General features: G+C 42.9%; 1 protein-coding gene across 7 annotated transcripts in view; it reads right to left on the reverse strand.

Annotated features, from left to right (window-relative positions):
* Positions 1-1,275: 1,275 nt before the first annotated feature.
* Positions 1,276-26,990, reverse strand: part of LOC147019440 (anoctamin-7-like) — an 88,084-nt gene continuing 62,369 nt past the window's right edge. The window contains exons 18-25 of one of the 7 annotated variants that reach the window (XM_085893947.1): positions 26,667-26,872; positions 20,188-20,330; positions 16,993-17,083; positions 13,920-14,101; positions 13,545-13,677; positions 6,018-9,335; positions 4,616-4,668; positions 1,276-2,159 (exon numbers count right to left, since the gene is read on the reverse strand). In XM_085893947.1, coding sequence (XP_085750073.1) covers positions 13,964-14,101; positions 16,993-17,083; positions 20,188-20,330; positions 26,667-26,872 — 578 coding nt within the window. In that variant the 3' untranslated portion in view covers positions 1,276-2,159; positions 4,616-4,668; positions 6,018-9,335; positions 13,545-13,677; positions 13,920-13,963. Of the gene's footprint in view, positions 2,160-2,209; positions 9,336-13,544; positions 13,678-13,919; positions 14,102-16,992; positions 17,084-20,187; positions 20,331-26,666; positions 26,873-26,990 lie in introns of those variants that run through there. The other 6 variants (XM_085893949.1, XM_085893948.1, XM_085893945.1 and 3 more) reach the window with 6 other exon arrangements.

Here is a 26,990-nt window from a genome sequence, read left to right on the forward strand (position 1 = left end):
GGGGAAAAATCCTAGGAGTGATCGGGTTGTTTTACTTCGGAGCATACTTTTCGTAACCGTCACTTTTGTTTACCCATTCTGAGGGACCCGCCCCAACCGTCAATCCTGGTGTCGAAACCCGGGATATCGGGGTGGGAGTTGTTGAGTAGTTCTTTTTGTTTGTAGAGATGCCGTGGTTGTAAACTTTGTGGCGTTGTGGTGGAGGTGGCGTGGTTGTGGAGTTTTTTGGCGCTTTGGTGGAGGTGGCGTGGTTGTAGAAATGTTGTTGAGGAGTGGTGTGTTTGTTTAAAATAAAAGATAGAGAAAGAATAACGGCTAACTCAAAGATTCACAGCCCGGCACATGAATAAACCCCGTTATACATCAGTGGGGAAATCTAACCTGGAACACACACTTATCGACATAACTGATCTTTGGGGAACCTGAATGGTGATCTGTGAATTTCCACAACCGTAACAATATGTTCCATAGACATGGTGTATTTGAAAAATCACAACTCGGTCTTGCCTGCCCAGGTCATACCAAAATCTAGTCTGGCCCATGGCCTATAAGTGTGTGTGTGTGTGTGTGTGTGTGTGTGTGTGTGTGTGTGTGTGTGTGTGTGTGTGTGTGTGTGTGTGTACCTCCAGGGCATCCTGCTGGCCCACACAATTCCTTATTAATTACTGTGTGCAAGTACTGTGCTGCAAAATAAAACCTGTATATTAAGAGTTTAAGAACAAATGTTTTACTTGGTAGTGGTAACGCGACTTGCAGGCCATCCTGTGGAACACCATATCCTGGGAAATTTTTTTATTTATGTATTTTATATTCATACAGCACTCGGCATTTTACACGTCATTTTGCTGACGTGATTAATCAAAAGACAGCATGTTGTACTTCACAAACATTGTACTCCATTCTTCCATCATTTGCTCGAGGTCATATTCCATCTGCTTGGAAGTCGGCTAACATCACCTTCATGAACCATCCTTGTTGCTTATACATAGCATGAGCAAAAATCACTTCCACCCCACTGTGAATTTCAATGTTGAATGCCTTGGTTTAAACTTCCCATCTGTGGAAGCAGATTTTCCTGCTACTTCAACACAGTGAAAAGTAAGTTCACATGCAAGCCAAGCCGTTTAATCCAGTAAATTAAGACACTCCTGTATACGGGAGGAAGGCCCCAGCCTGCTACATCATTGCAAACTGAAGACTCCTCTATTCATTGGATATTGTATGTATATATGCATTTTCACCAGGGTGTGTCTTGAGAACACATGGAACTGTGAGTTTTAAAATTTTCAACATTGAAGGATAATTGGTCTGTTTTGGAGCTTGCTTATTAGACCCAGGAAAGGGTGGAGGGGGAGATATTGTGAGTTCAGATGGTCATCAGATCGTTAAGGTCTTTGCAAGGTTGTTTACAACTTCAGTGGAATGTATGTTTTCTGCCCTCCCCTAATTTTCCCAGCAGGTATTTATTAAATTCTTTTCAAAGCACTAAGCAAAGTTAATTTTGCATTTTACATTAATATAAATTGCATTTTACATTTGATTAATAATTCAGCTTCCACATTTCCCCCTTTTGTTCTAACAGAACAACTTAATGATTTGTTCTGTAAGAACAAACCTGCTAAAAATCTAAATTTGTCGTCAGCTAACGGCAAGCTCGTTCCCACTGCATCACCCAAATTTGCGCTCTGTGGTGGGTTAACACCCTTGCGAGTGGATGCAATCCCAAAGGGGGCCGCCACCTCCCCACCCACAGAGTTGGCGTGCCCAGGCGATTTTGGAAGGAAAGGAACCCTGTGCACACTGAACATATACATCCAATAGGCAATCGCCTTTTCCAATTACACGAATAAAATTTAATTTGAGCAAACCGCTCAAATTCTTTTTCCCTTGAAGTTTTAAAGATATCTCTATTATTCCACATCTCTTTATCACAATCATCCATCTGCTTTTCGCTCTTTATCAACAATTGTTGAATTCTTTTTTTTTTTTAAGGTTTTTTTTTGTCAGTTCCAAAGGCACAAGTGTCTGTACTTTCATATTTTTCCAAAAAATAAAACCACCACATGGTGTCTTAACTAAATTTTAAACTAGGTTCTTCATTTTCTGGGTCTTCAGAGATGGTTGGTCCAGGGAAACTTCATGCACCACCATCGTTGTTACTGTGGTAAATTTTCACACACACACACACACACACACACACACACACACACACACACACACACACACACACACACACACACACACACACACACACACACACACACACACACACACACACACACACACACACACACACACACACACACACACACACCGATCATTACTTTTATGCACACAATGATGACAACAACAGCACTGATTATCATACGCCCAACGATCAATATGTGGATGATCCATTTTCCCTCTCCACCTAAACACTCCCATTAACCAAGATCCCAACCCTCCTTCCTTAAAATAGTCATGGTACTCTGCAGCTACCTTCCTTATATTTATCCTTGTCCCAGTAATTTGTCCCTCAAGAGTTACTTGTGAGCAAACCCAACACTTGCTCTTGTTCATACTTTTAGCATGTTGTAAAGATATTGCTAACAAGATGTTCAGGGTCATTCATTCAGATGTTCAGGCCAGTTATCCCTTCATGTAACACGATGCCTCATTTCAGGCATAGTGTCTACGTCCCCTGCATCCTGTGTAACACGGATAAGAATGCATAATTATATGGAAGGTCATATGAGTGTTTGTCCCATACATGCCTTTCTCATGCAATTGGTCCTGATGTTTACCTTCTTCTTCTCTGTGTTTCCAGTCACAACCCTTTACTTGTTTCCCCTGTTTATCTATCATCTACCAAACCTACCATTTCCGGTCACGACCCTTTACTTGTTTCCCCTGCTCTCTACCTACCAAACATTCTGCTCTCCATGACATTCTCAGGATGCCCTCCCTCACTGCCCGTTATCATCCATTTTGTCACAATTATGCACGTGCTAATGAACGTGCTTTGATGAACCTCCGGTAACATTCTTCCCACTTGGCTTTTTCAATTGCCTCCTGTAGTGCTGCAATGTCGTCAGTAGTCGGCACCCTTTCCTCATTTTCTCTTGAAGTTTGTTTTGCTGCTAAATCAGCTGAAGCATTTCCTTTTGAGACCACATCTCTTGCTTCATATGTGCTCAACATTTTATTACGGCTTATAGCTTCTAACAGTTCCACTATCAATTTACCATTTTTGACTAGCATACTTTGCGATGTTATATACCCTCTTATTTCAAAATTGTCCCAACATCGTGTGCCATCCTGTACACACATCAGGAATCCGTATATATTGTTTTGCTTCTAGCCTCGGCTCGATTGCATGCTGCAATTAGCACACATACCACTTTCCAAGATATCACTTTCAGAGCACACTACATATCCTCGCAGTTATGTTCCTCCCCATCATCAGCGATTGGCATTAAGGAGCTACAGTATGTTCAGTGTCGGACATCTTTCGATTACCACATTGTTTGCTCCAACAGTGGTCTAACCAGTACTGCATAATCAGATACCATCCATCCATCCATTGGGACCATACTCTATGCAGAGCGTTTTGTGCTGTCCAAGCAGTCTCCTTGGCCAATGGACACAATCCTGGACAGGTCACCACTCCGACAGATCAGGTACCCATTGTCTACAATATCCAGCCATCCCCAAGAAACCTGACAATCTTCTCGAGGTTCCACTCAATACATGCCCAAGATATGTACCTGGGTTTTGCACAGTTGTAATTTGGCCTTTGGCACTCCATGGCCTTTGACAGCCAGTGCCCCCGAAAACGTAGTATGCTACACAGTGCAGGGGTTGTTTATCCTGCCATATTTTTTATATTTTCATCGTGAGGCTCCAACCAACGTTTTATATTGGAAATTGTTTCTAACTCTGCTAAATTCTCAGTTATCTCTTACATGGGCCCTTTGTTATGATCCACAAGCCCGAAGCAAACGTGCACAAGTTCAAATAGTGTAATTTGAGATACCACGGTAAAAGTTCCTTTGAAACAAACTCATTAATATATATCATTGACCTCAACCTCGGATCACTGGTCTATGTCTCACTCTGCATTGTGCCTGCAATAACTTGCTCACTCTCTCCAAAGGATATCGTAAGATCTTTAATGTTCATAAACCAATGCTCTCAGACAGGCCATCCAATCAACGTCCATCCAAGAGGCAGAATGCACGTTAATGCATCGCTTATTTGCAAATTTAACAGCATGAGCATTGATGTCCATCCACACATTATGTATGGAAATTTGTGTTTTCACATCATACCATCACCTTCACCACTGATGCATATGCTCACCTGCACCCACCACTTACTCACCTGAACAAGGCTTGCCCCAAACATGAAAACAAACCCAATTTTGATTCATGACTCATGTAATATTGAAACCCTGCATCAAAAACTTATGAAACATGCATATGTCTGCTGCCAAATCCTTGACCACACTCCACTTGCACACCCGTTCCTGAAATGCTCTTTGCTGTTTCAGCTCTTCTCAAACGATGCAAAAACGTATTTTCAGACTCCTTCCACCAATTAACTCCAAAGCATGGAAGTTCCAAAATGTACTAACCTGAACACAAAACCCCCGACAGTGATAACACCAGGAGCTCCACAATCATCACCCTGTATAACAAGCACAGTGTAATCAAATCATTGGATTTATATTCCACAGACTGAGATGAAACAATCTGTTCCTAGGATTAATTAAATTGACTGACCCTTTTTGAGTTGTCCATGTACACATCTAATCTTCTTCTTCTTCTTCTTTCGGCTGCTCCCATAAGGGGTCGCCACAGCGGATCATCCGTTATGATCCGCATTACAGGGTTCCCACTCAATCTCAAAAATGAAATTCCCTGACATTCCCTGACTGTGTTGGTAAAGATTCCCTGACCTTTTCAAACGTAAAAATTTATAAAGTTATTTTAGTCAGCTCCTCCTCCCCCACACTGACTCCTTTCCATCACCATTTTGATGTATACATGGTGTACATGCAATCATTTTCAATTCTTTTCTTCTTTTTAAAATGCCAATACTAGCAGAAAATTGTGTCCACTTCAAAATTTATTTGAATCTTAAAATATGTCGGTGTGCTTTAGACAACTTCTGAATACCATTTTTGTTGGGAAATTAAACTGATTCTTCATTTGGGTGTTAACTTCGGTCTTTTTGAAAATGGTCCAGAAAGTACACTTTCCCAGCGAGTACTGGCATTTTAATTTTTTTTATTTATATAAAACTTACAAAACACAAATCATACTAATGTCAAACGTGCCAGGTACCATGACAAGATCAGAATTATATCAGAAAAAATTTAGCAACATTTTGAACATCTAAATCTTGCAAAATAACAACGAAACATTGATATTGTTAATGTGACATTGCAGACAAGCTAGAACACCCGATGATATTGCAGAAATGACGAGCAGACTACTATATTGTACATTTTTCTACAAGCATCTGGTCCTAAAAAGGACCGTTTGTTGAACTTCTACGGTTAGGTGGGTACTCCTGTACCATTCCCTGTGGATGCAGGTACGTTCACCGCCGCAGAAGTGAAATTACTCAAATGTTACATGGGAAGTTGCAGTAACAGTCAGGATGTTAGATACTAGAATTGTGAAAATATCAATAACATCAAGCAGCGTGTGTAGCTTAGAATTATATGGTCGGCAAAAACTAGCAATTAAGGAAACAAATGTGAATTGTTTGAGTAACGTTATAACAATAGTTAACATATACAGTATGGACAGTTTCTTACATTAAGTGAAATGTCAGTTTCTTACTTCTTTAGTTTCTGTAGTTCTGCTATTTCCATATCAACCTTCCGAGATTCAGTTGCTGCTTCTTCCATAAATTTTGCCTTTTTAATCTGAAGAACTTTTATCTGCTCACATGCTTTCTTTTTAGCTGCAGTCTTTTGATCGAGCTTACTTGTGGCTTTACGTTTACATTCCAGTGCTGCTTGATACCTGGCATGAGAACCCCTGACATACATCAAGAGTGGCTTATCAATGTTCACAGAGGTGACTCCACCTTCTGCCTGCACAGCATCATGAAAAGCATCTGCCTGCACAGCATCTGCACAGCAAACAATTCATGAAAAGAAAAATAAAGAAAACTTTTATAATCATGAACAAAATAATTGACTGGGTGTAAAGGGTACTAATTAAGATCATTAGGCACTAATCACACATTTCCTTGACCAACAAAAAAAATCCCTGAAAAATCCCTGACTTTCCCTGACCAACCTCAATTCCCTGACTTTCCCTGACTTTCCAGGTCGGTGAGAACCCTGGCATACTGATTTGGCATAGGTTTTACGCCGGATGCCCTTCCTGACGCAACCCTGGTCGCCTCTTACGACACAGGGATAAGGATTGGGTTTCACCATGATTCTGGGCTGCCCTAGACCCTCTCATAGCGCGGCCCAGCGCAGAGCTCCCGTCCTCAAGCGATCCTCCAACCCAAGCCTCCAAGTAGCCGGATTACAGGCGCACGCCACTACGCCCGGTATCATATACACATCCAATACAACTCCAAATTTTGAAAGTAGTCAGCACGAACCGACACATACCATTTTATCCTTTCCTCATCACCATCAGGAATACAATGGCAAACCACCTTGTGTAATCCTTACACTGAGGTATAAACTCCAGTGTTTTCACCAGTTGCCATGTTTTTCACCTGGCATCCTCACCCGCCGGTATCTACCTACAAGCACACGCTTACCTTCGTGTATCTGCCTGTAGTCATCACATAATGAGTGACCTGCACCTGCATGCTCCAACATGTGGCACCCTCTGCCACATCTGCACAGTTATAAATATTTTTAAATCTTTCTCCTCCTCTTGTGCTAACCAGCACACAAGGTCAATCAATTTCCAATCAATTTTAGACATCATCCAACTACAAACTGCCACAACCAAACTAGCCAGTGATGCAACCACCTATTCACATCGATATCATAATAGCCCTGTTATGTTCAAAGAATTGTCATTTTCAACTTTGATTACAGTGCACTTGTAATCAATCAAACAAAAGTCGAACAATTCTTCTCGCTTTAACCCTTTTTCCAACAAATGTTAATTCCTTATTTCATTCAGTTTTACAAAAAAAAGATTTCTCTTCCAAAACTAGTTTGTCCACTATTTCAAAGTCGAGCTGCCTCCAGCTTCTTTTCCCGTTATCAGCTAAATCTCACGCACGGCCTGACAAGCAGGCATATTCACAGCAGGGTGTGTTATTGCCTCCCGCCTCACTTTATTGTTTTGCTCACGTGTTCACTCTTTTCAGTTCGCTCTTTTCATTGCAGAACAGCTGTTGCTTACATTTCTTTTCCATTGAGGTGTAGATTTATTCTTTTTCCTTTTCTCGAAACCAAACTAAAACCATATATTATTTTTAAATAGGATCTTAAAATTCCAACATCCTCTCTACTGCATCCAGCTTGATGACCTCACATATTCATGCTTGATCTGAAGGTCAGTTGTCCTTGCAAACTACTTTGCATTTACACAGACCTTGCCTGCTTGCGTCACACTCGAGCCTCGTGTAGATTTCATTTTAATTCTCTCCACGCTTGTATAACCACTGCGTATGTGTTCAACACACACGTACTCACATGCACTAAAACGTTGCATGCAAATTCTTTCAGAACATTGAATCAACACAAACACCTCACATTAAATCACATTTGTTCCATACGCAATGAATTAAATAATTTTGATGTGAAATTCGTGACCTGGCTCAGCATCCGCCTCTCTCAGCTTTCATCTGAGCTGGTTTATTATATTTAATTATTTTTCATATCTCCATCCATCTCCACTGTACGGATCCCTACGGCCTTAAAGATCACATTCATTTAATTACCTCCTCTCTCTCTCTCTCTCTCTCTCTCTCTCTCTCTCTCTCTCTCTCTCTCTCTCTCTCTCTCTCTCTCTCGCTCTCGCTCTCGCTCTCGCTCTCGCTCTCGCTCTCGCTCTCGCTCTCTCGCTCTTGCTACTGGTGTTGTTATCTGAATATATCTCCTCATACTCCCTGTGGAGGGAGGGAAGCTATCTCCAGCCCTGTAGCTTGTGCGGTTTTTTTTTTTTTTTGAACCTCCAATGAATGCTCACACTTTTCGTCTGCTCTTCTCAAGGCTCTATTCAGCCCTCCAATCGACTGGTTTTCAAGTCGTTTTATATTTTGTTTTCTCTCGATTTTTCCCTTCTCAGATTTTCAAATCTATCTCGATGAAATCTTTGCTTTTTCTGTTCTTTGTCCACAACTTCACATCTTTTGAAGTTCTCGACCCAAAGGTCTTATACACTTGGCATTTGACTGCTCCCTTTTGCTGTTTGTTCCCCCTTCGAACACTCGTCAGCGTTCCCCCTTTATTATTATTATTTTTTAATCGCTGTAAGCACTTATCAGTGCTCCTTTTTCAAATTTGCTCTGAACACTCGTCAGCGTTCCCCTCTAAATTGCTCCGAACACTTGTCAGTGCTCCTTTCTTGTTTTGTTTTTTTACAGCGATTAAACCCTTTGGACCACGACTTTCATAACCTTTGGCAATAAAGTGCCCTCGTTACTAGCCCTTCTCGCCTCACTGCCCTTCTTGACTCGGCGATAATTTTTGCACCTTTCCGCCCTCTTGACTTGGTGACTCTAATCCTCTCGCCTCCCGCCCTGCCAGTCAGCAATTCCAGTTCTATACGCATTGCTTTTACGTTGTTTTTTAATACAACTTCAGCAAACTCGTCCATGTATTGCTTGTGCCCTCCACCTTGTGATATATGCTTATCAACATGTTATCCTTTCTCCAGTACGGAGTTCCTCCACTGTTTTCCACAACTTGACAAACTCGTCTGCACAACGCTTATGATCCTCCACCTTGTGATCAAAATATCGGCACTTTTATCAAAACATGCAAGATTTTATCCTGTCTTAGATTCCTTATTTCCTTAAAAAAATTAAAATTAAATAAAAAATAAACCCCAAAATAAAAATTTTCAAAGTCTTCTATTTTACCCCACAAACAGCTCTGCATATATACTCACCTTTTTATTTTAATTTGGAACTGCGCAATTCTCCGTGGAGAGCTTTTTGTTGGATAAAATTCCTCTGCCTCCTATGCCTGGGAGAACTGCCTCTGCCTCCGCAATCTTCTGCCTGGGAAAACCACGTGTTTTTCTCACCTTTGGTTTCATCAGCATTCACTTACAACCAGGCAGAACCCTTCGCCCCGGCTGGAGGCTGTGATCCCATCCTCGTCACCAAACTGTAGAAGCAGATTTTCCTCCTCCCTAAAGACAGTAAAAAGTAAGTTCACATGCAAGCCATTTATTCCAAAAAAAATAAAACACACTCCTGTATACAGGAGGAAGGCCCCAGCCTGCTACATCGTTGCAAGCTGAAGACTCCTCTCTACATTGAATACTGTATGTAGATATGCAGTTTCACCAGGGTGTGTCTTGAAAACAGATGGAACTTTGCGAACTTTAAAATTGCAACATAGGATTATAATTGGTCTGTTTTGGAGCTTGCTTTTTGGCCCCAGGAACGGATGTAGGGGGAGATATTGTGAGTTCAGATGGTCATCAGAGTGATAAGGTCTTTGCAAGGTTGTTTACAGCTTCAGAGGAATGTATGTATTCTGCCCTCTCCTAGTTTTCCCAGCATATATTTATTAAAATCTTTTCAAAGCATGAAATGAAGTTAATTTTGCATTTTACATTATTATAAATTGCATTTTACATTTGATTAATAATTCAGCTTCCACACTTCAAATAAGTGAAATGAAACATCTTTTAAATTTCGAATCATTCTCACTCAGATTTCAACATCACCAAAATGCATATTATCAAAATGTTTGAACTTTCTTTGTATAAGAAAATTTGTAATACCCGATACCACCATGTGGTGGTATCCAATACACATTTACAGAGAGAGAATTCGGGTCTTTTACCCACCTTAAACCCCCTCCCCCACAAATGCTACCCCAACAGAAGCCACACTTTGCCTACCCTGAGAGAACTTGCAAAATTTGGTTGATTTGGTTCAGTAGTTTTGAAGCATATATAAGCAAATAAAACACAAACGAACAAGAAGACGACGTCGTGCCGAGTACAATACTTACCAAATCCATATAAACAAATTTGACCTCAAAAATAATTGTTGATGGAATTTAAAGACCAAATATGCAACTCCTCTTCAAATTTCAAGTCAATCGGATGAAAATTGACAATTTTAGAAATTCGGTCTTTGTTGTCCTTTTGGCCGATGTTGACCTCAAAAAAAATTGGCAGGTTGAATTCAGTGACCTGAAATATAAATCCTCTTCAAATTTCAAGTCATTCAGATGAAAATTGAGGATTTTAGAAACACCACCTTAGTTGTTGACCTTGGGCCTATGTTGACCTTAAAAATAATTGGTGGTTGAATTCAGTGACCTGAAATAATATATATATATATATATATATATATATATATATATATATATATATATATATATATATATATATATATATATATATATATATATATATATATATATATATATATATATATATATATATATATATATATATATATATATATATATACCAGGGTTGCGTCAGGAAGGACCAAGTGGATGGGGAGTAAGGCTAGGAGCATTGGAGGTGGTTTCAAACTGTTCTACCATGGTGTGGATGGGAGGAGAAATGGTGTTGGGGTAATCCTGAAGGAAGATTATGTCAAGAGGGTATTGGAGGTGAGGAGAGTGTCTGACCGAGTGATGAGTGTGAAGTTGGAAATTGAAGGGGTGATGATGAATGTCATCAGTGCATATGCCCCACATATGGGGTGTGAGATGGAGTATAAAGAAGATTTCTGGAGTGAGTTAGATGAAGTGGTGGAGAGTGTATCCAAGGATGAAAGAGTGGTGATTGGAGCAGATTTCAATGAGCATGTTGGGGAAGGGAATAAAGAGGATGAGGAGGTGATGGGTCGGTACGGTCTCAACAAGAGAAATGTGGAAGGGCAAATGGTGGTAGAGTTTGCAAAAAGAATGGAAATGGCAGTGGTAAATACGTATTTCAAGAAGAAGGAGGAACACAGGGTGACATACAAGAATGGAGGAAAGTGCACACAGGTGGATTACATCTTAAGCAGGAGATGCAACCTGAAAGAGATTAGTGACTGTAAGGTGGTGGCAGGGGAGAGTGTAGCTCGACAGCATCGGTTGGTGGTCTGCAGGATGACTTTCGAGGTGAGGTTGAGGAAGAGAGTGAGGGCTGAACCAAGGACCAGATGGTGGAAGCTGAAGGAGGAAGACTGTTGCGTGAAATTTAGGGAGGAGGTGAGACAGGCGTTGGATGGTGGTAAAGATGGGTGGGATGATTGGGCAACGACAGCAGAAGTTGTGAGGGAGATAGCTAGGAAGGTACTTGGTGTGACATCTAGACAGAGAAAGGAAGATAAGGAGACTTGGTGGTGGAATGAGGAAGTACAGGAAAGTATAAGGAAGAAGGGGTTGGCGAAAAAGAAGTGGGATAGTCAGAGAGATGAAGAAAGTAGGCAGGAGTACAAGGAGTGGCAGCGAAAGGCAAAAAGAGAGGTGGAAAAGGCATATGACGAGCTGTATGAGAAGTGGATACAAAAGAAGGGGAAAAGGATTTATACCGATTGGCAAGACAGAGGGACCGAGCTGGGAAGGATGTGCTGCAGGTTAGGGTGATAAAGGACGCAAATGGGAATGTGCTGACGAGCGAGGAGAGTGTGTTGAGAAGGTGGATGGAGTATTTTGAGGAGCTGATGAATGAAGAAAATGAGAGAGAGAGAAAGAGAAAGAATATGAATGAGAATAGTGAATCTGGAAGTGGGGTGGATCAGTAAGGATGAAGTGAGGACTGCTATGAAGAAGATGAAAAGTGGAAAGGCAGTTGGCCCAGATGGTATACCAGTGGAGGCATGGAAGTGCTTCGGAGAGATGGCAGTGGGGTTGTTAACCAGATTGTTTAATGAAGTCTTGGAAAGTGAGAGGATGCCGGAGGAGTGGAGATTAAGTGTACTGGTTCCGATTTTCAAGAATAAGGGTGATGTGCAGAGCTGTGGAAATTACAGAGGGATAAAGTTGTTAAGCCACACCATGAAGTTGTGGGAAAGAGTAGTGGAAGCTAGGTTGAGAGGAGAGGTGATGATCTCTGAGCAGCAATTTGGGTTTATGCCAGGAAAGAGCACCACTGATGCGATGTTTGCTTTGAGAATGTTGATGGAGAAGTATAGGGAAGGCCAGAAGGAGTTACATTGTGTGTTTGTGGATTGAGAGAAAGCTTATGATAGGGTGCCAAGAGAGGAGTTGTGGCATTGTATGAGGAAGTCGGGAGTGGTGGAGAAGTATGTGAGGATCGTGCAGGATATGTACGAGGACAGTGTGACAGCGGTGAGGTGTGCGGTAGGAATGATGGACCAGTTTAAGGTAAAAGTGGGATTGCACCAAGGATCGACTCTGAGCCCTTTCCTGTTTGCAATGGTGATGGACAGGTTGACGGACGAGATCAGACTGGAGTCCCCATGTACTATGGTGTTCGTGGATGACATCATGATCTGTAGCGAGAGTAGGGAGCAGGCTGAGGCGAGCCTCGAGAGGTGGAGGTACACACTGGAGAGAAGGGGAATGATAGTCAGTCGGAGTAAGATGGAGTACATGTGCGTAAATGAAAGGGAGGGTGGTGGTATGGTGCGGTTGCAAGGAGTTGAGGTGGGGAAGGTGGATGGGTTTAAATACTTGGGATCAACTGTCCAAAGTAACGGAGAGTGTGGGAGAGAAGTGAAAAAGAGAGTGCAGGCAGGATGGAGTGGTTGGAGAAGAGTTGCAGGAGTGATTTGTGACAGAAGGTTCGCTGCAAGAGTGAAGGGGAAAGTATATAAGATGGTAGTAAGACCAGCTATGTTGTATGGTTTGGAGGCGGTGGCACTAACAAAAAGACAGGAAGCGGAGCTGGAGGTGGCAGAGTTAAAGATGCTGCGATTCTCATTGGGAGTGACGAGGATGGACAGGATAAGGAATGAGTATATTAGAGGGACAGCGCAGGTAGGACGGTTTGGAGACAGTTTTTTTTTTTTTTTTTTTTTTTTTTTTTGCACACACGGCCACGCATGTACGGGTATGCGAGAGCAAAGGAACGGCCTTTGTGGTTGTTGTTGATTATTGCACGCGGTTTGAAAGTTTTATATGTATACATATATATATATATATTTTTTTTTTTTTTTTGCACGTACGGGCACGCGAGAGCAAAGGAACGGGCTGTGTGGTTGTTGTTTCTGGCACGTGGTTTGAATTTTTTTTTTGCACGAACGGCCACGCATGCACGTACAGGCATGCACTAGTTTTGTAAAATGTGTATTAAAAATTTTCCCCAAGGGTGCGACTTTGCCACCCTCATGATTTATTATTAGTCGATATCAAACACCTAGAAACAACAATAAAACATTGTATATACCAAAAAACACACCTCAGCCCAATATCATACCTTTTCCACTGGACTATCAGCTCAGAATGGTCGAAAGAACACAATGTGAAAAGACATGTCCATTCACTTCTTGGGGATCAATCCACTTCAGAATGATGCCAGGAAAGGACAGAAGTATAAACACAAGTGCATCCTGAGAATTGGAAGCACAGATTTATCTTTTTGGTTGTATTTATAACTGCGGTTATTATGAATTAGCACTCAGTTTATTCTTTAAAAAGTCACTGTGCACCAAATGCAACTGTTTATTCTTCAAATCCCACAATGGCTACCCTATCTTCAACAATGGCAGTGTACTCATTTTGGAATCAAACAGACGAGACCAGTCAGATGAGTGTCGTGCACAAGTAGAAAGGCACTGAACAAGAATCTCACATGTATTTTGGGGCTTCTTGATGTTGTCTCTCCACCATGTTCTTTTACTCTTCAATCTTAACTTCTTGAAGTTCTGAATCAGAGTCAACTTCATTTGTGCTTTCGCAAAGCTCATGACACTTCACATCTTGGACCTCATGAACTAACCAACCAATTATGTTCATGATGAGCAGCATCACAACCTGAGGACAGACAGAGAATTAGTAAAATATCACATGACATGATTGTGGCATGACAAGAGCAACAAAGGCAAAAGTAAATGTATAAAGCTATACATTATGAGAAGAGCAGCAGCAATGACATTGGCAATGTGGAAGACATGAACTCAATTTCCACGCAGGTTCAGCGGACAAAGGAGAAGGTTTAATAACATTACGTACGTGCGCACATACGGGAGAAATGTTCATCAATGAAACTCTCAAAGAAAAACCTGATCCCAAGTCTTGTATATCAAGTGGGGGAAGTGATTGAACAAGCAGGATAAAAGAGAACAAGCCTTTCATCTGGGAAAGAGTAATTCTTAGCACAGTTTGAAATCAAAATAACTGCTTTCTGCTACTGGGAAAGTTCTGGGTTTGCAGAACCTTCAGAACCTTCCTTCCACAGATCTCCTAATGTCTCTGTTCCCCACTGCTTTGTCCTTCCCACTCCCACCCCTCGTCTCATGCCCCCCTTGCTGCGTGTTGTGTGTGATCTCTCATACGAGCCTCGACAAGGTACACACACACACACACACACACACACACACACACACACACACACACACACACACACACACACACACACACACACACACACACACACACACAAAAAAGGGTTGGAACAGAGTGTAAACAATATTGGTTCCAGTGGGCAAGGCCTATCTATGTATGGCCCATCCAAGTACAGCCAATCAGAAAAGAGCACAACAACCTTTCAAAGTTCCCCAGGGTTTTAAGGTCCAGTCAATTACACAGATCAAGGACGTGAACCATTACTTCGGCACGTTCTCAGCGTTGATAAAGAATAACATTACATTCCGATGGGTGCTGCTCATAGGACCTCGGCAGCTTTTACAGTCTTGCCACAAAAACCGTGCATTACATTCATTCAATTTGTGAACTAAATAAGAAATATCTAAAGTTATATTTAATCATGTACTAATTGATATACTTATACTAATTGATATACTATTCATGAACTGAAGTCTTCCTGGAACTTATGCAACATTTCCATGTTGTTTAATAGTATTAATCAAAAATGACAAATCAATATCAACTGAAGGCAGATGTACACTGATGAGCCAAAACATTATGACCACTGAGAGGGGAAGTGAATAACATTGATTATCTTGTTACAAGGGCACCTGTCAAGGGGTGGGATATATTACGCAGCAAATGAACAGTCAGTTCTTAAAGTTGATGTGTTGGATGCTGGAGAAATTGGCAGGAGTAAAGACCTGAGTGACTTTGACAAGGGCCCAATTGTTATGGCCAGACGACAGGGTCAGAGCATCTCTGAAACGGCAAGACTTGTGGGGTGCTCCTGGTCAGCAGTGGTGAGTACCTACTGACAGTGGTCTGAGGAGGGACAAACCATAAACCGGTGATAGGGTGTTGGGCGCCCAAGGCTCATTGATGCGCGAGGGCAATGAAGGCTATCCCGTCTGGTCCGAACCGACAGAAGGTCGACTGTGGCACAAGTCACAGAAAATTTTAATGTTGGTCATGGGAGGAATGTGTGACAATCCACAGTGCATCACACCATGCTGCATATGGGGCTGCGTAGCCGCAGACCGGTCACTGTGCCCATGATGACCCCTGTCCACCATCGAAAGCACCTACAATGGGCACGCGAGCGTCGGAACTGGACCTTGGAGCAGTGGAAGGTCGCCTGGTCCGATGAGTCCCGTTTTCTTTCAGATCACGTGGATGGCCGTGTACGTGTGCGCCGTTTACCTGGGGAAGTGATGGCACCAGGATGCACTATGGGAAGACGACAAGCCGGTGGAGGGAGTGTGATGCTCTGGTCAATGTTCTGCTGGGAAACCCTGGGTCTGGGCATTCATGTGGACATCAATTTGACACGTGTCACACCTCCATAAACATCATTGCAGACCAGGTACACCCTTTCATGACAATGGTATTCCCTGATGGCAGTGGCCTTTCAACAGGATAATGTGCCCTGCCACACTGCACACATTGTTGGGGAATGGTTTGTGGAACATGAAGTGTTCACGGTGTTACGCTGGCCTCCAAATTCTCCAGATCTCAATCCGATTGAGCATCTGTGGGCTGTGTTGGACTGACAAGTCCGATCCACGGCGGCTCCACCTCACAACTTACAGGACTGGAAGGATCTGCTGCTTACGTTTTGGTGCCAGAAACCACAGGACACCTTCAGGAGGCTTGTAGAGTCCATGCCTCAGTGAGTCGGTGCTATTTTGGCGGCACACGGAGGACCAAGAGCATATGATGCAGGTGGTCATAATGTTTTGGCTCATCAGTGTGTTTTACAGGGAGCAAATGTTCCAGAATACATGGATAATTGTATCCATGTGTATGAATACATGGATGGAATCCTCTCGACTGCAGCATTTTACTAAAGTTCAAATAATATTTTATGAATGAGGAACAATGTCTTTATTCATTCATTCTCACTTTGAGCTAGCAACGCCAATTACAAATGCTTAAAGAGGAAATTTTCTTTCACAGTAACACAGGCAAAAATAACATTCCTTTCCTGTAGTAATTATCTGCAGACGACTCTTGTATATGAGAGTGCAACTCTCATATACGATATTTCTAACTGTAGAATTTTTGACTGGGAAATAGTAACAAATCTGTCCAACACAAACATCTCAAACCTGTACCGAAGCAAGTTTCAATTATTGCTTTTGAAAATTTGTGGCACATCACTGGAGATATAAATATTTCATTATCCATTCTCTCAAAATTTAACTCCAGCAGCGACGCTACTTTTGTGCCAACAGACTAATTTAATCCAGTAAAAAGCTCCAGGCCAAAAGTAGAGGATCCAATCTGATTGCTTTGTATATTTTGCAAGTGAACAGCCGTTCGAGACTTGAACATACCACAAAGACGATCACGAAAACAATCTGGACAGCCAGCAGTTGCCAGTGGAACTGCGTATAGGTCCCTTCTTCATCTCTGAAACCCTTGTATCTGTAAAAACACTTGTGATTAATACTACGACCCGTGTGCATTTCTGTCAAAACACTTTTCATACTTGTGACCATGAAACTTTTTCATTTCCATTTATTTCACTGAAAGGCATCACCTTGGTCTGAGATGACATCAATAAAATCATGAACGATTTATTTTTAGTGCCCCTTTTGGGAAGGCACTGCAAGAGGGGTGTCGGGGACTGTCATAGGTTGTCACTCCAGGTCCCCCGTACTGTCATGGGTAGTCACTTCAGGTCCCCTGTATTTTAAGCCCAAGGTCCTTCCATTTCCCATAGTTCACCACAATATTTAAGATAGATGCTGTGCAGTGTTGTGTGACTTGATAGTCACAAAATCAACCAACTGAGGTGGGCCAACTAATTGTTATTCTTTCTTCCCACGTGACATTCAAAATTATTGCTGTAATTGTAATTGGCAGAGGTTGGACTTCTGTTGTATTATGCGTTTGGGTTTGGTATGCATCTGCGTTGTGACGGGTCGTCCTGTTATTGCTGAATAAAGCCTACGGTGTTCAAATACAAACAAATCAAGCCTGTGTTTTCAACACTCCCTTCGGATAATTTCTGGGACACTGACATTGAATGTGCTTTTTCATAAAAACAAATCTGCTTGAACAGTTTTATCACGGGTGGGACAATAAAACCATGACTTTCAAAGTGTCCCTAAATAGGGTTACTGGATGTTAATGGATTCAGAAAATACGTGCACGAATTGCTTCCATTAAGTACTGCCATCAATGAAATGAAAGCACATTCGTCACAATGTAAAGAGAAAAGAAATAAACACAACACTGAAGCAAGAGCAGGAAATAAGAGAACAGAGAAGATGAATAAAAAAACAAAAATTAAGTGGTATCGCAACAACTCGGTTCTAAGTCAGCAGATCATGAAATCAGTACAAGTGGAGGAATGTCTGCACAATGACACGGTTAAAAAACAACAATTAACAAGTCTTCTCAAGCACACTTTCCCTTCTTCCCTCTCCTCAACATTCAAGAGTCGAAGGATCTACAATGTCCAGAGACTCGAATGAGAGGAGCAGTGGGAGGTGAGGATAGGAGGAGGAAAGATGGGGGGAGGTGCATGAATAAGAATTGGCACAGGGAGAAAGAGAAGGTGGAGCATTTGTCTCAATATCGAAAAAGTCAAAACATTATTGAAGAGTTTCGTTGTAGATTTAAGACCACCGTTGACGATATTGAACCCCTGAAATTAAATCTTCACACAGCATATCAAAGCCCACAATTTTATAAAAAAGTATGTCATCGTGACATGTTGTTGGCGCCGGTTCAAGCTTGGGAAGAACGCATTCGGCAAATATGTGATTATCATGAAGTTTTTTTTTTTTTCGATGCACACCTGTTTGAAGTGAAACCTGTTCTCTCCTGCGAATGATGAAATCAATACTGAGTGCCATCGAACTGATGAGGAAGCCAACGGCTGTGACGAGGAGAAAAATTTGGGTTTAGAAATCAGAATTCTTGTTCATCTTCATGGGAAAGGAGAAGAAGAATATCTTGAGGCAGTGTCGATAAGTGTATGTTTTATAGTTTAGTGAGGTTAATCATTGAGTTGCACTCCCTTTTGCCCTCAGAACAGCCTCAATTTATCAGGGGACTGGACTCGAGAAGGTGTCGAAAGCGTTCCACAAGGATGTTGGTCCATGTTGACTCCACTGGTTCCCACAGTTGTGTCAAGAGGGCTGGTGGTGGATCTCTACTCCGAATAGCTCGCTCAATCTCATCCCACAGATGCTTGATTGGATTGAGATCTGGTGTCTGGGCAGGCCACTGCAGTCAGCTGAATTCACTGTCATGTTCGTTGAACTATTTCTGGACAATCCTAGCCTTGTGGCATGGGGCATTATCCTGCTGAAGAAATCCATTCCGAGATGGATACACTGCTGCCATGAAGGGATGCACCTGATTGGCAACGATGTTCAGATATCCTGTGGTATTCAAATGTTGCTCCACATTTATCAAGGGACCCAATGTGTGCCATGAAAACACACCCCACATCATCACACCACCACCAACAGCCTGCAATGTTGACACACGGCATGATGGATGCATGTATGTACTCATGTGGATTTCTCCGTACCCTCGTCCTCCCATCAGTGTGAAACAGTAGGAACTGGGATTCATCAGACCAGGCAATAGTTTTCCAATCCTAATGTCCAGTGTTTTGTTCCTTACCCCACTGCAACTGCAGGTTCCTGTTTTATGCTGAATTAAGTGGAACTCTGTGCAGTTGTCGGCTGCAATACCTCATTTGTGTTGAGGTACGACGAGTTGTGCATTCTTTTATGGGTCTTTCGGCACCAGTGTTTAACTGGACTGTCAGTGACTAACTATAGCCCTGCACAATTAGTGTCAGCCTCCTTTGACCTCCTTCATCAATTAGCCATTTTTGACCACTGGCCTGGCATTGGCTGGATGTCCTTTGGGTGGTAGACCATTCTTGATACACAAGAAAAACTGTTGAGCGTGAAAAACCCAACAGCATTACAGTTCTTGACACACTCAAACCGGTTGGTGCACCTGACACCTTCTTCCATACCCTGTTCAAAGGCACTTAAATCTTTTCGCTTGCCCATTCATCCTCTGAATGACAAACATACACAATCCATGTTTCAATCATCTCAAGGCTTAAAAATCCTTTAACCTGCCTCTCCCCCTTCATCGACACTGATTGAAGTAGATTTAAGAGATGCAATCATTAAGGGATCATAACTTTCACCTGGATTCACCTGATCAGTCTATTTCAAGGAGAGAGCAGGTGCTCCTAATGTTTTGTACACTGAGTGTGGACGACTAAATATAAAATACAAAGTAATCCATTCGGCAACTCACTTGGATGACCAACTCACTTGATGTGGTACCTAACAGCCAACGCATTCAGTAATACGAGTGTGTTATGAAGTCCTTGTTTGAAGTAACCCTTCCAACATTGGTCAAAGGAAGCCAAAAAGTTGAGTCTATTTCAGCAACAACATTGCTTAGCAATTGATAAAAATGAAACAGTTTTGAGTAAACATCAACTTCAGGAAATACTGCAATGTTGTTCATCAAGTGACACCTACCTGCAAGGCGTGCCAGTCTCATTCACGTATTTTTGGGGGGAGTAAGCAAGGATGAATTCCAGGTAGCTCGAATTACTATCAGTGGCAGTGAAGTAATAAATGAGCCGGGGAAGGAAATCGGATGAAAATGCGATCAGCGCAGCCTGAAACCAAAGCAGAGGTAGAGTCACAGCATTGTTGTACCTGCTCATAAAGGCAGTTCAATGTACTCTTTTGTCTATATCAACAAGTAAAAATAGTTTGATGGGTGAATGTACATGAAAACATTGTGGACACGTCATGTTGCTCTTCCTTGAGTGTACAGAATCTACACATAATCATGAAAGTGTTTGCAGTTGCATTATGAACCAGAACAGCACTCGGTGGAGCGCATTCCTCCACCAGGCTGAACGGTTTACGTTTTTCATCCCATTGAGAGGCCAGATCTGAATCCAGACCTGAACCAAAATCGAATCGGCTCATTCTTGTCACCTACCCAATTCATCCACCAATTTTTGGCATAATTGTGAGTGGGACACAAAACCTTCCCAATTCATCCCACCCTCCTCCCTCACCCCAATTCAGACAGCTTAGCATTTCTCCATGCGTTTAGCAAGCATTCTAATCCCCCATACCATGATATTCATCTCTGTCTTTCAAAATTTGGAAAAGCAACCACCCACACCCCACCCCCTTAAAGCTTCATGTCCTCCTTTCTGCCTCCGTCCTCACCCTACCCCTTAAATGCTTCCCCAACGCCTCACCCTCAAAAACCTTCCACAACACAAACATTCACCTGCACCTCAGACACACAAACCTTCCCCTTCCCCCCACAGGACATCACTGACTCCATGGTATCACTCCCCAGTTACTGTCTCCTCCGAATTGATAGTCCTGAACCTTGCCCTTTATAATCAACTTGTACTTCACATGAAGAACTCAATTTTTCACTGTCCTTGTCTTGACCTTACACTCCCAACCCCCAGGAGTACCAATGGCTACAACTTCCCCTCCGTTCCCACTTCTTATTTGTATGTGTGTTGTATAGTCACCCTAACAGGGATGACTCCAGATACATCACTCTCAGACAACATGGACAAACTTTCAGCCATTCATCATCATATATATATCTCTATCTCTATCTCTATCTCTATCTCTATCTCTATCTCTATCTCTATCTCTATCTCTATCTCTATCTCTCTCTCTCTCTCTCTCTCTCTCTCTCTCTCTCTCTCTCTCTCTCTCTCTCTCTCTCTCTCTCTCTCTCTCTCTCTCTCTTTCTTCATCATATGTGGGTGTTGGTACCTCTCCCACCAGCCATGGCACTTCAGCAAAGGACTTCTGTGACTCCATGGGCCTGACTCAACATGGGAGCTTTCCTAACTAGATTTCTCCAAATGGCAAATCCTCCCTTTTGGACTTGGTGACAAACATTCCCACAAGTCTCCTGCTCTTCCTCTATTTCAATTGGTTCTTCTGATCATGTGGTTGTGAAAGTCAACATCTCTGGTTATTCCCAAGGAGCTGCCTCAACACCGGCAAGTCTGTCATTTCACTCAAGCAGATTTATTGGCAGGGACTGAAAAGCAGCCATCTCTCTTGAAGATTCGTCTCCCACATCCACTGCCTCTGTTAACTCGGGCTGTGAATTCTTCCACACAACTCTTGTCTGTCTCTCTCAGATTCATCCCATCTCGTCTTCAATTGTCCAACCCTTCTTTCCCCCCCCTCCCATTGCACAATGAATCCTGTGGTGAGGCAGTTGTTCTGAAACAACTTGTCTTCTCTTCCTGGAAGGCAAATCCGACCGACGGCAATCTCGGTGTTTTCCAAAAAGCCCACAACACGTGGGTCTCCACTCTCAGGAGAGATAGAAAACAACATCTGTCCAACCTTAAGAATGAACTTTCAAACTTGTCTCCCTCCACTTTAACCTCATGGTGCCTTGTCACGTCTGTCTCTGTAGTTTGCTCCACCTCCATCCCTTCTCTATCTTCAAATGGCTCCACAGCCAACTCCGCTCGTGAAAAGGCTGAATGCCTCAATTCTGTGTTTGCTTCCAAATCTTGTGTCCCCAACCCTCACTCTTCTTACCTATCCTTCCCTGTTGTGTTGTACCCAACTGCTCCCGGACTCTGTCTTTGGCACCTGAGAAGTTGGAGAAGGTCTTTCACCCCTCGACTCTGACTCTGCTACTGGACCAGACAGCATCAAGTCACATGTCCTAAAAACCTGTTATGCTGGTCTTGCACATCCTCCGTCTGTCTCTGTCTGTCTCTGTATGTCTCTGTATGTCTCTGTATGTCTCTGTATGTCTCTGTATGTCTCTGTATGTCTCTGTCTGTCTCTGTCTGTCTCTGTCTGTCTCTCTCTCTCATCCAGTCATTTGCCCTCGGTCATCTTCCATCTGCTTGGAAATCTGCCAACATCACGGCACGAGTTAAAAAAGTGCAAAAACTGATCCCCTCAACGACAGAGCTGTCAGCTTACTTGAAATAATCAGCAAGGTCATGGAATCCATCAATGCAGTCGATATAAAAATCTTCCTCTTCTCCAACCTCATCTCAATTCACCAATTTGGTTTCAGACCAGATCACTCGACCTTGGACATGCTGCTTTGACTCACCCGACAATGGATGGAAGCCCTCAATGTCAGATATGAGATCATGGCCATCTCTCTGGACATATCTTGTGCTTTTGACACAGTCCAGCATCCTGCCTTGCTCTCCAAACGGTCTGCCTTTGGCATCAAAGGCCAACTCCACACATGGATTCCTGACTTCATATTCCTTCGTAGCCGATGTGTGGCTCTCAATGGATCCTTTCATCTCCTCTCCCTCGAAAGGTTGAAGTGCCCAAAGGCAGTGTTCTGGGCCCAGTCCTATTCCTGATCTTCATCAATGATATCTCTCACTCTCTGGAAAATACTCTTTTTCTATTTGCTGACGACTCCACCAAGTGCCATGACATCCCTGATCCTTCAGACAGGCAGGCTGCAGCCACTTCCCTCTCTTCAGCGTTGAACAAATCACAAACTGATCAAACACCTGGAATATGTCTTTCAATCCTGACAAATCTCACACTCACGATCTCTCTCCGAAAGAACCATGTGGCAACCGAAACCCCCACCTCGCCAAATCTACTTTCTTAGCAATCCTCTTGAGGTGGTTCAGTCATTCAAACTCCTGCTTCTCACCATCAGCTCCAATCTTTCTTGGGCAAACCACATTTCAACGTTTGTATGACGGAGGATGCCCAGTCGGCGGCTGACTTTTGAGGCAAAGTCCTTCCTTGGCACACCTGAAGTCCTGTCCACCTAGAAGGCCTTCGTCTGCAGTTTGATGGAGCACTGCTCTGTCCTATGGGCTGTCCCTCCACCTCACATCTTGCTCAGTTGATGCTGTGGAAACCAAGGCCTTCAAGATCCTTGGAATCTCTCACACTGAGCCTGAGTCTATGGGCTTATCACTTCGCCATTGCAGACAGGTTAGTGGTTTCTCTGTTCTCCTTTCTGGTCTTGTACTTCTGCTCTTTCAGTGCTTTGTCCCACCGAGCCACCCCCCCCCCCCCGGTTTCTGCAGGGTTCACACGGTCCACCATCAACCCTCTTCCAGGAAAACTACCCAAATCCAGGATCACTGCTCACTTCAACTCATTTGTTCCTCTTTTTTCTCCACCTACAGAATAAACTTCCAGATCCTCTTCAATCTCATTCCTCCCTTCAGGTCCTCAAGATGGCTGGTCACCATCTCAGATCATCCCAAATCCAAAACCATGATGTTTATACCCTTGTTAACCCCACCCAAATCCCTCTTAATTTTCCAGTTTTTACTCCATGGAGTTTCCTTCTCCAAGCATGTGTGTTTTGGTGGCCTGTTTTTGGCTGCTCCGTCCTGATCTCTTCGATGTGCTCGCTCTCCCATGAGCCTCAACTCTGTATGCAATTTTTTAAAATAATAACTAATCCACAACTTTTTGAGATATCGGGCTATGATTTGTTTTTGCCCCCATCTGTCAATGGTGAAGAATCACTTTTAAAATGATCATGTTCGGATTCGGATCTTCACCAAAATCGAAACAGTTTGTCCTTGTCATACACCTAACATGTCCACCAAATTTCGTCCAAATCCATCCACAACTTTTTTAGATATCCAGCTCACAGGCAGATACACAGACAGACAGGAGTAAAAACACAACCTCTGTCCATCTTTGGTGGCGGAGGAAATAAAACAGGATGCTGGTTTCAGTTTTACACCTGCTCACATCTGGTTTTGTTCAACCTGCTGTGTCTACCATTAATCCATCCCCAGCTCCACCAGACCACACACATGTCCCTCCAACAACTTGTTTATCTCATCTCCCTCTCTTGGTCAAAGACAATCCACCCAGCATTCATCATTGTCAATCTCTCAGGGTTGAGGGTGATCTCTTCTCGAGGTTAGGTTTGGGGGTTATTGATTCATCTGTGGGTTGAGAAGTCCGATCCTCGAACTGCAGACTCCGACAGATGTCGCAGGCAGTGGTTCGGTAGTTGTACCCTGCTGTTCTCGGTCTCATTCATTCCCTTTCCTTTTGCTTCTCCTGTTTTCCAGCTACCAGGACAAAGCAGTTTTCCTCAAATAGGTATGTGCCCTCTCTCACAAGACAACACCATGTGGGTTGGTCCTTGGCTTGCCCGTCCCAGTTTGTGGTGTAAATGTCACACTTCTCAAAGATTGATTTTCGTGTGTCCTTGAAGTGTTTCCTCCAGCCCCCACATGGTCCTTGTCCATGGCTGAATTGTGGATGTAGAAGGCTTTTCAGGTGGTTCCCATAGGTCACCAGGCTTCACAGCCACACGGCAAAATAGGAATAACAGTCTTGTAAGTGAAGAGCTTCAATCGGGTCCTGATGTTGCGATTGTTTAACACATGATATTTCACTCTTCCAAAGGTATAACAGGCACATCAGATCCAATGATGAATCTCCTCATTGATGTTGGCTTTCTGTGAAAGATAACTAGCAAGGTATGTGAAGTGGTCGACATTTTTCAGCTGTTGCCCATTAATGGTGATCTTTGACAGGGTGGATGTTTGGGCTTAAGTCGGCTGGTTGAAACACCTTCATTTTTTTTTCAATGCTGAGTTATAGACGCAGGCACTGGTATGCTCGAGACAAGCAACTATGCCATTGAGGAGTTTGTCAAGGATGAACATCTTAATGACGAAAAGAAAGATGGAAAGTGGAGATGGAGGAATTGTGCAACCCTGCTTGACACCGGTTCGGATGATGAAAGATTCCATCTCGGAGCCATTACATTGGATACAAGCAGAATCTCGTCATGAAGGGGTCTTAAGATGGTGATAAATTTCCCTGGGCAGCTGAACTTCATCAGGATATTCCATAAAGCATCACAGCTGACGGAGTTAAAGGCTTTGGTAAGAACATTATGGCCATGTAAAGGTCCTGCTGTGATGATCTCTGCATTTTTCCTGGATCTGCTGGGTCACAAAAATCACGCCTGCAGTTCCCATCAATGGTCTGAAGCCACATGAGGACTCGGGGAGGATTTCCTCTGCCAGACGGAAGAGTCAGTGCAATAATGTTCAAGCGAGGATCTTTCCAGCAATGGAGAGGAGGGCAACACCTCTGTTGTTTCCGCAGACAAACTTGTCTCCCTATTTTGAAAATTGTGGTTGACATTTGCATTCCTCAGTCGGTGGGGATTTCGTCTGTGTTCCAGATTACATGGAGCTCGTTGAACAGTGTTTCTGTGCCCACTTTAAAAACATCAAGTGGAATACCATCGGGCCAAGATGATTTGTTGTGATTTATCATTACTCGAAGCACCTGTTCCGAACGGGATTGGCCAGGTGGTTATGTTATTATCCTTATTCAAACGTGCAATTCAAAATACCTGTCCAAAATACCCCTTACTGCATAATTCAAAATACCTCAATGCACTGGAAAACTTAGGGACAGGAATACTGTCTTTTGAAGGGTGGGGACTTGTAATAACCTCTCCCACAAAACACATTTACATGAAGAATTTGCATCTCCCCCCCCCCAAACCCCCCGACACATTTTCATCGAGAATTTGCACCTTCCCTCCTCCCCCCCCTACACATTTACATGAAGAATTTGCATCTCCCCACCCCCCCCGCCCTAGAACTGCCGGAGGAATAGTCACACACACACACACACACACACACACACACACACACACACACACACACACACACACACACACACACATACACACACACACACACACACACAGACACACACACACACACACACACAGACACACACACACACACTACAATTTGTGTGTGTGTGTAACGATATCCTTATTCCTTACCCTAAAATAACAAATGATGTGTATAAATGGAGCTGCGATGGTAAGACTCATGTTAAGCACTGGACAAGTTAAACTCTCATTCAAAGTTCTAAAACGGACAAACTTGTACAACACAGTGACCATAAAATAATTTGAAAAAAACAATGTCTCAGAAACCTACATGGAACAGGACAGCAATGTGGACTATCCAGGTCAGGATGGTCAAAAATATTCCGTTGTCCTTGACACGTTCAGGTATCGGGCGCTGGTAGTAAAAAAGGAACTTCTTTGCATCCAAGCGGATCTCGATCCAGTTGTTTATCATAATGAGGAGTGGAGCAGGTGGGAAAGCCACAGAGAACATGGTGAGGAAACAGAACTGGATTACTGGGAAAGGAGAGAGAGGGAGAGAGAGAGGGGGAGAGAGCACGAGAGTCGATTAAGATTTTTCATTCACTTTGCAATCAAAGTTTTATTTGAACAGAATGTGCAATATTATATCTTA

The sequence above is a fragment of the Eptatretus burgeri genome, chromosome 9, assembly GCF_056783735.1.
Source record: "Eptatretus burgeri isolate ZD-2024b chromosome 9, Ebu_testis_v1, whole genome shotgun sequence".
Taxonomy (NCBI): domain Eukaryota; kingdom Metazoa; phylum Chordata; class Myxini; order Myxiniformes; family Myxinidae; genus Eptatretus; species Eptatretus burgeri.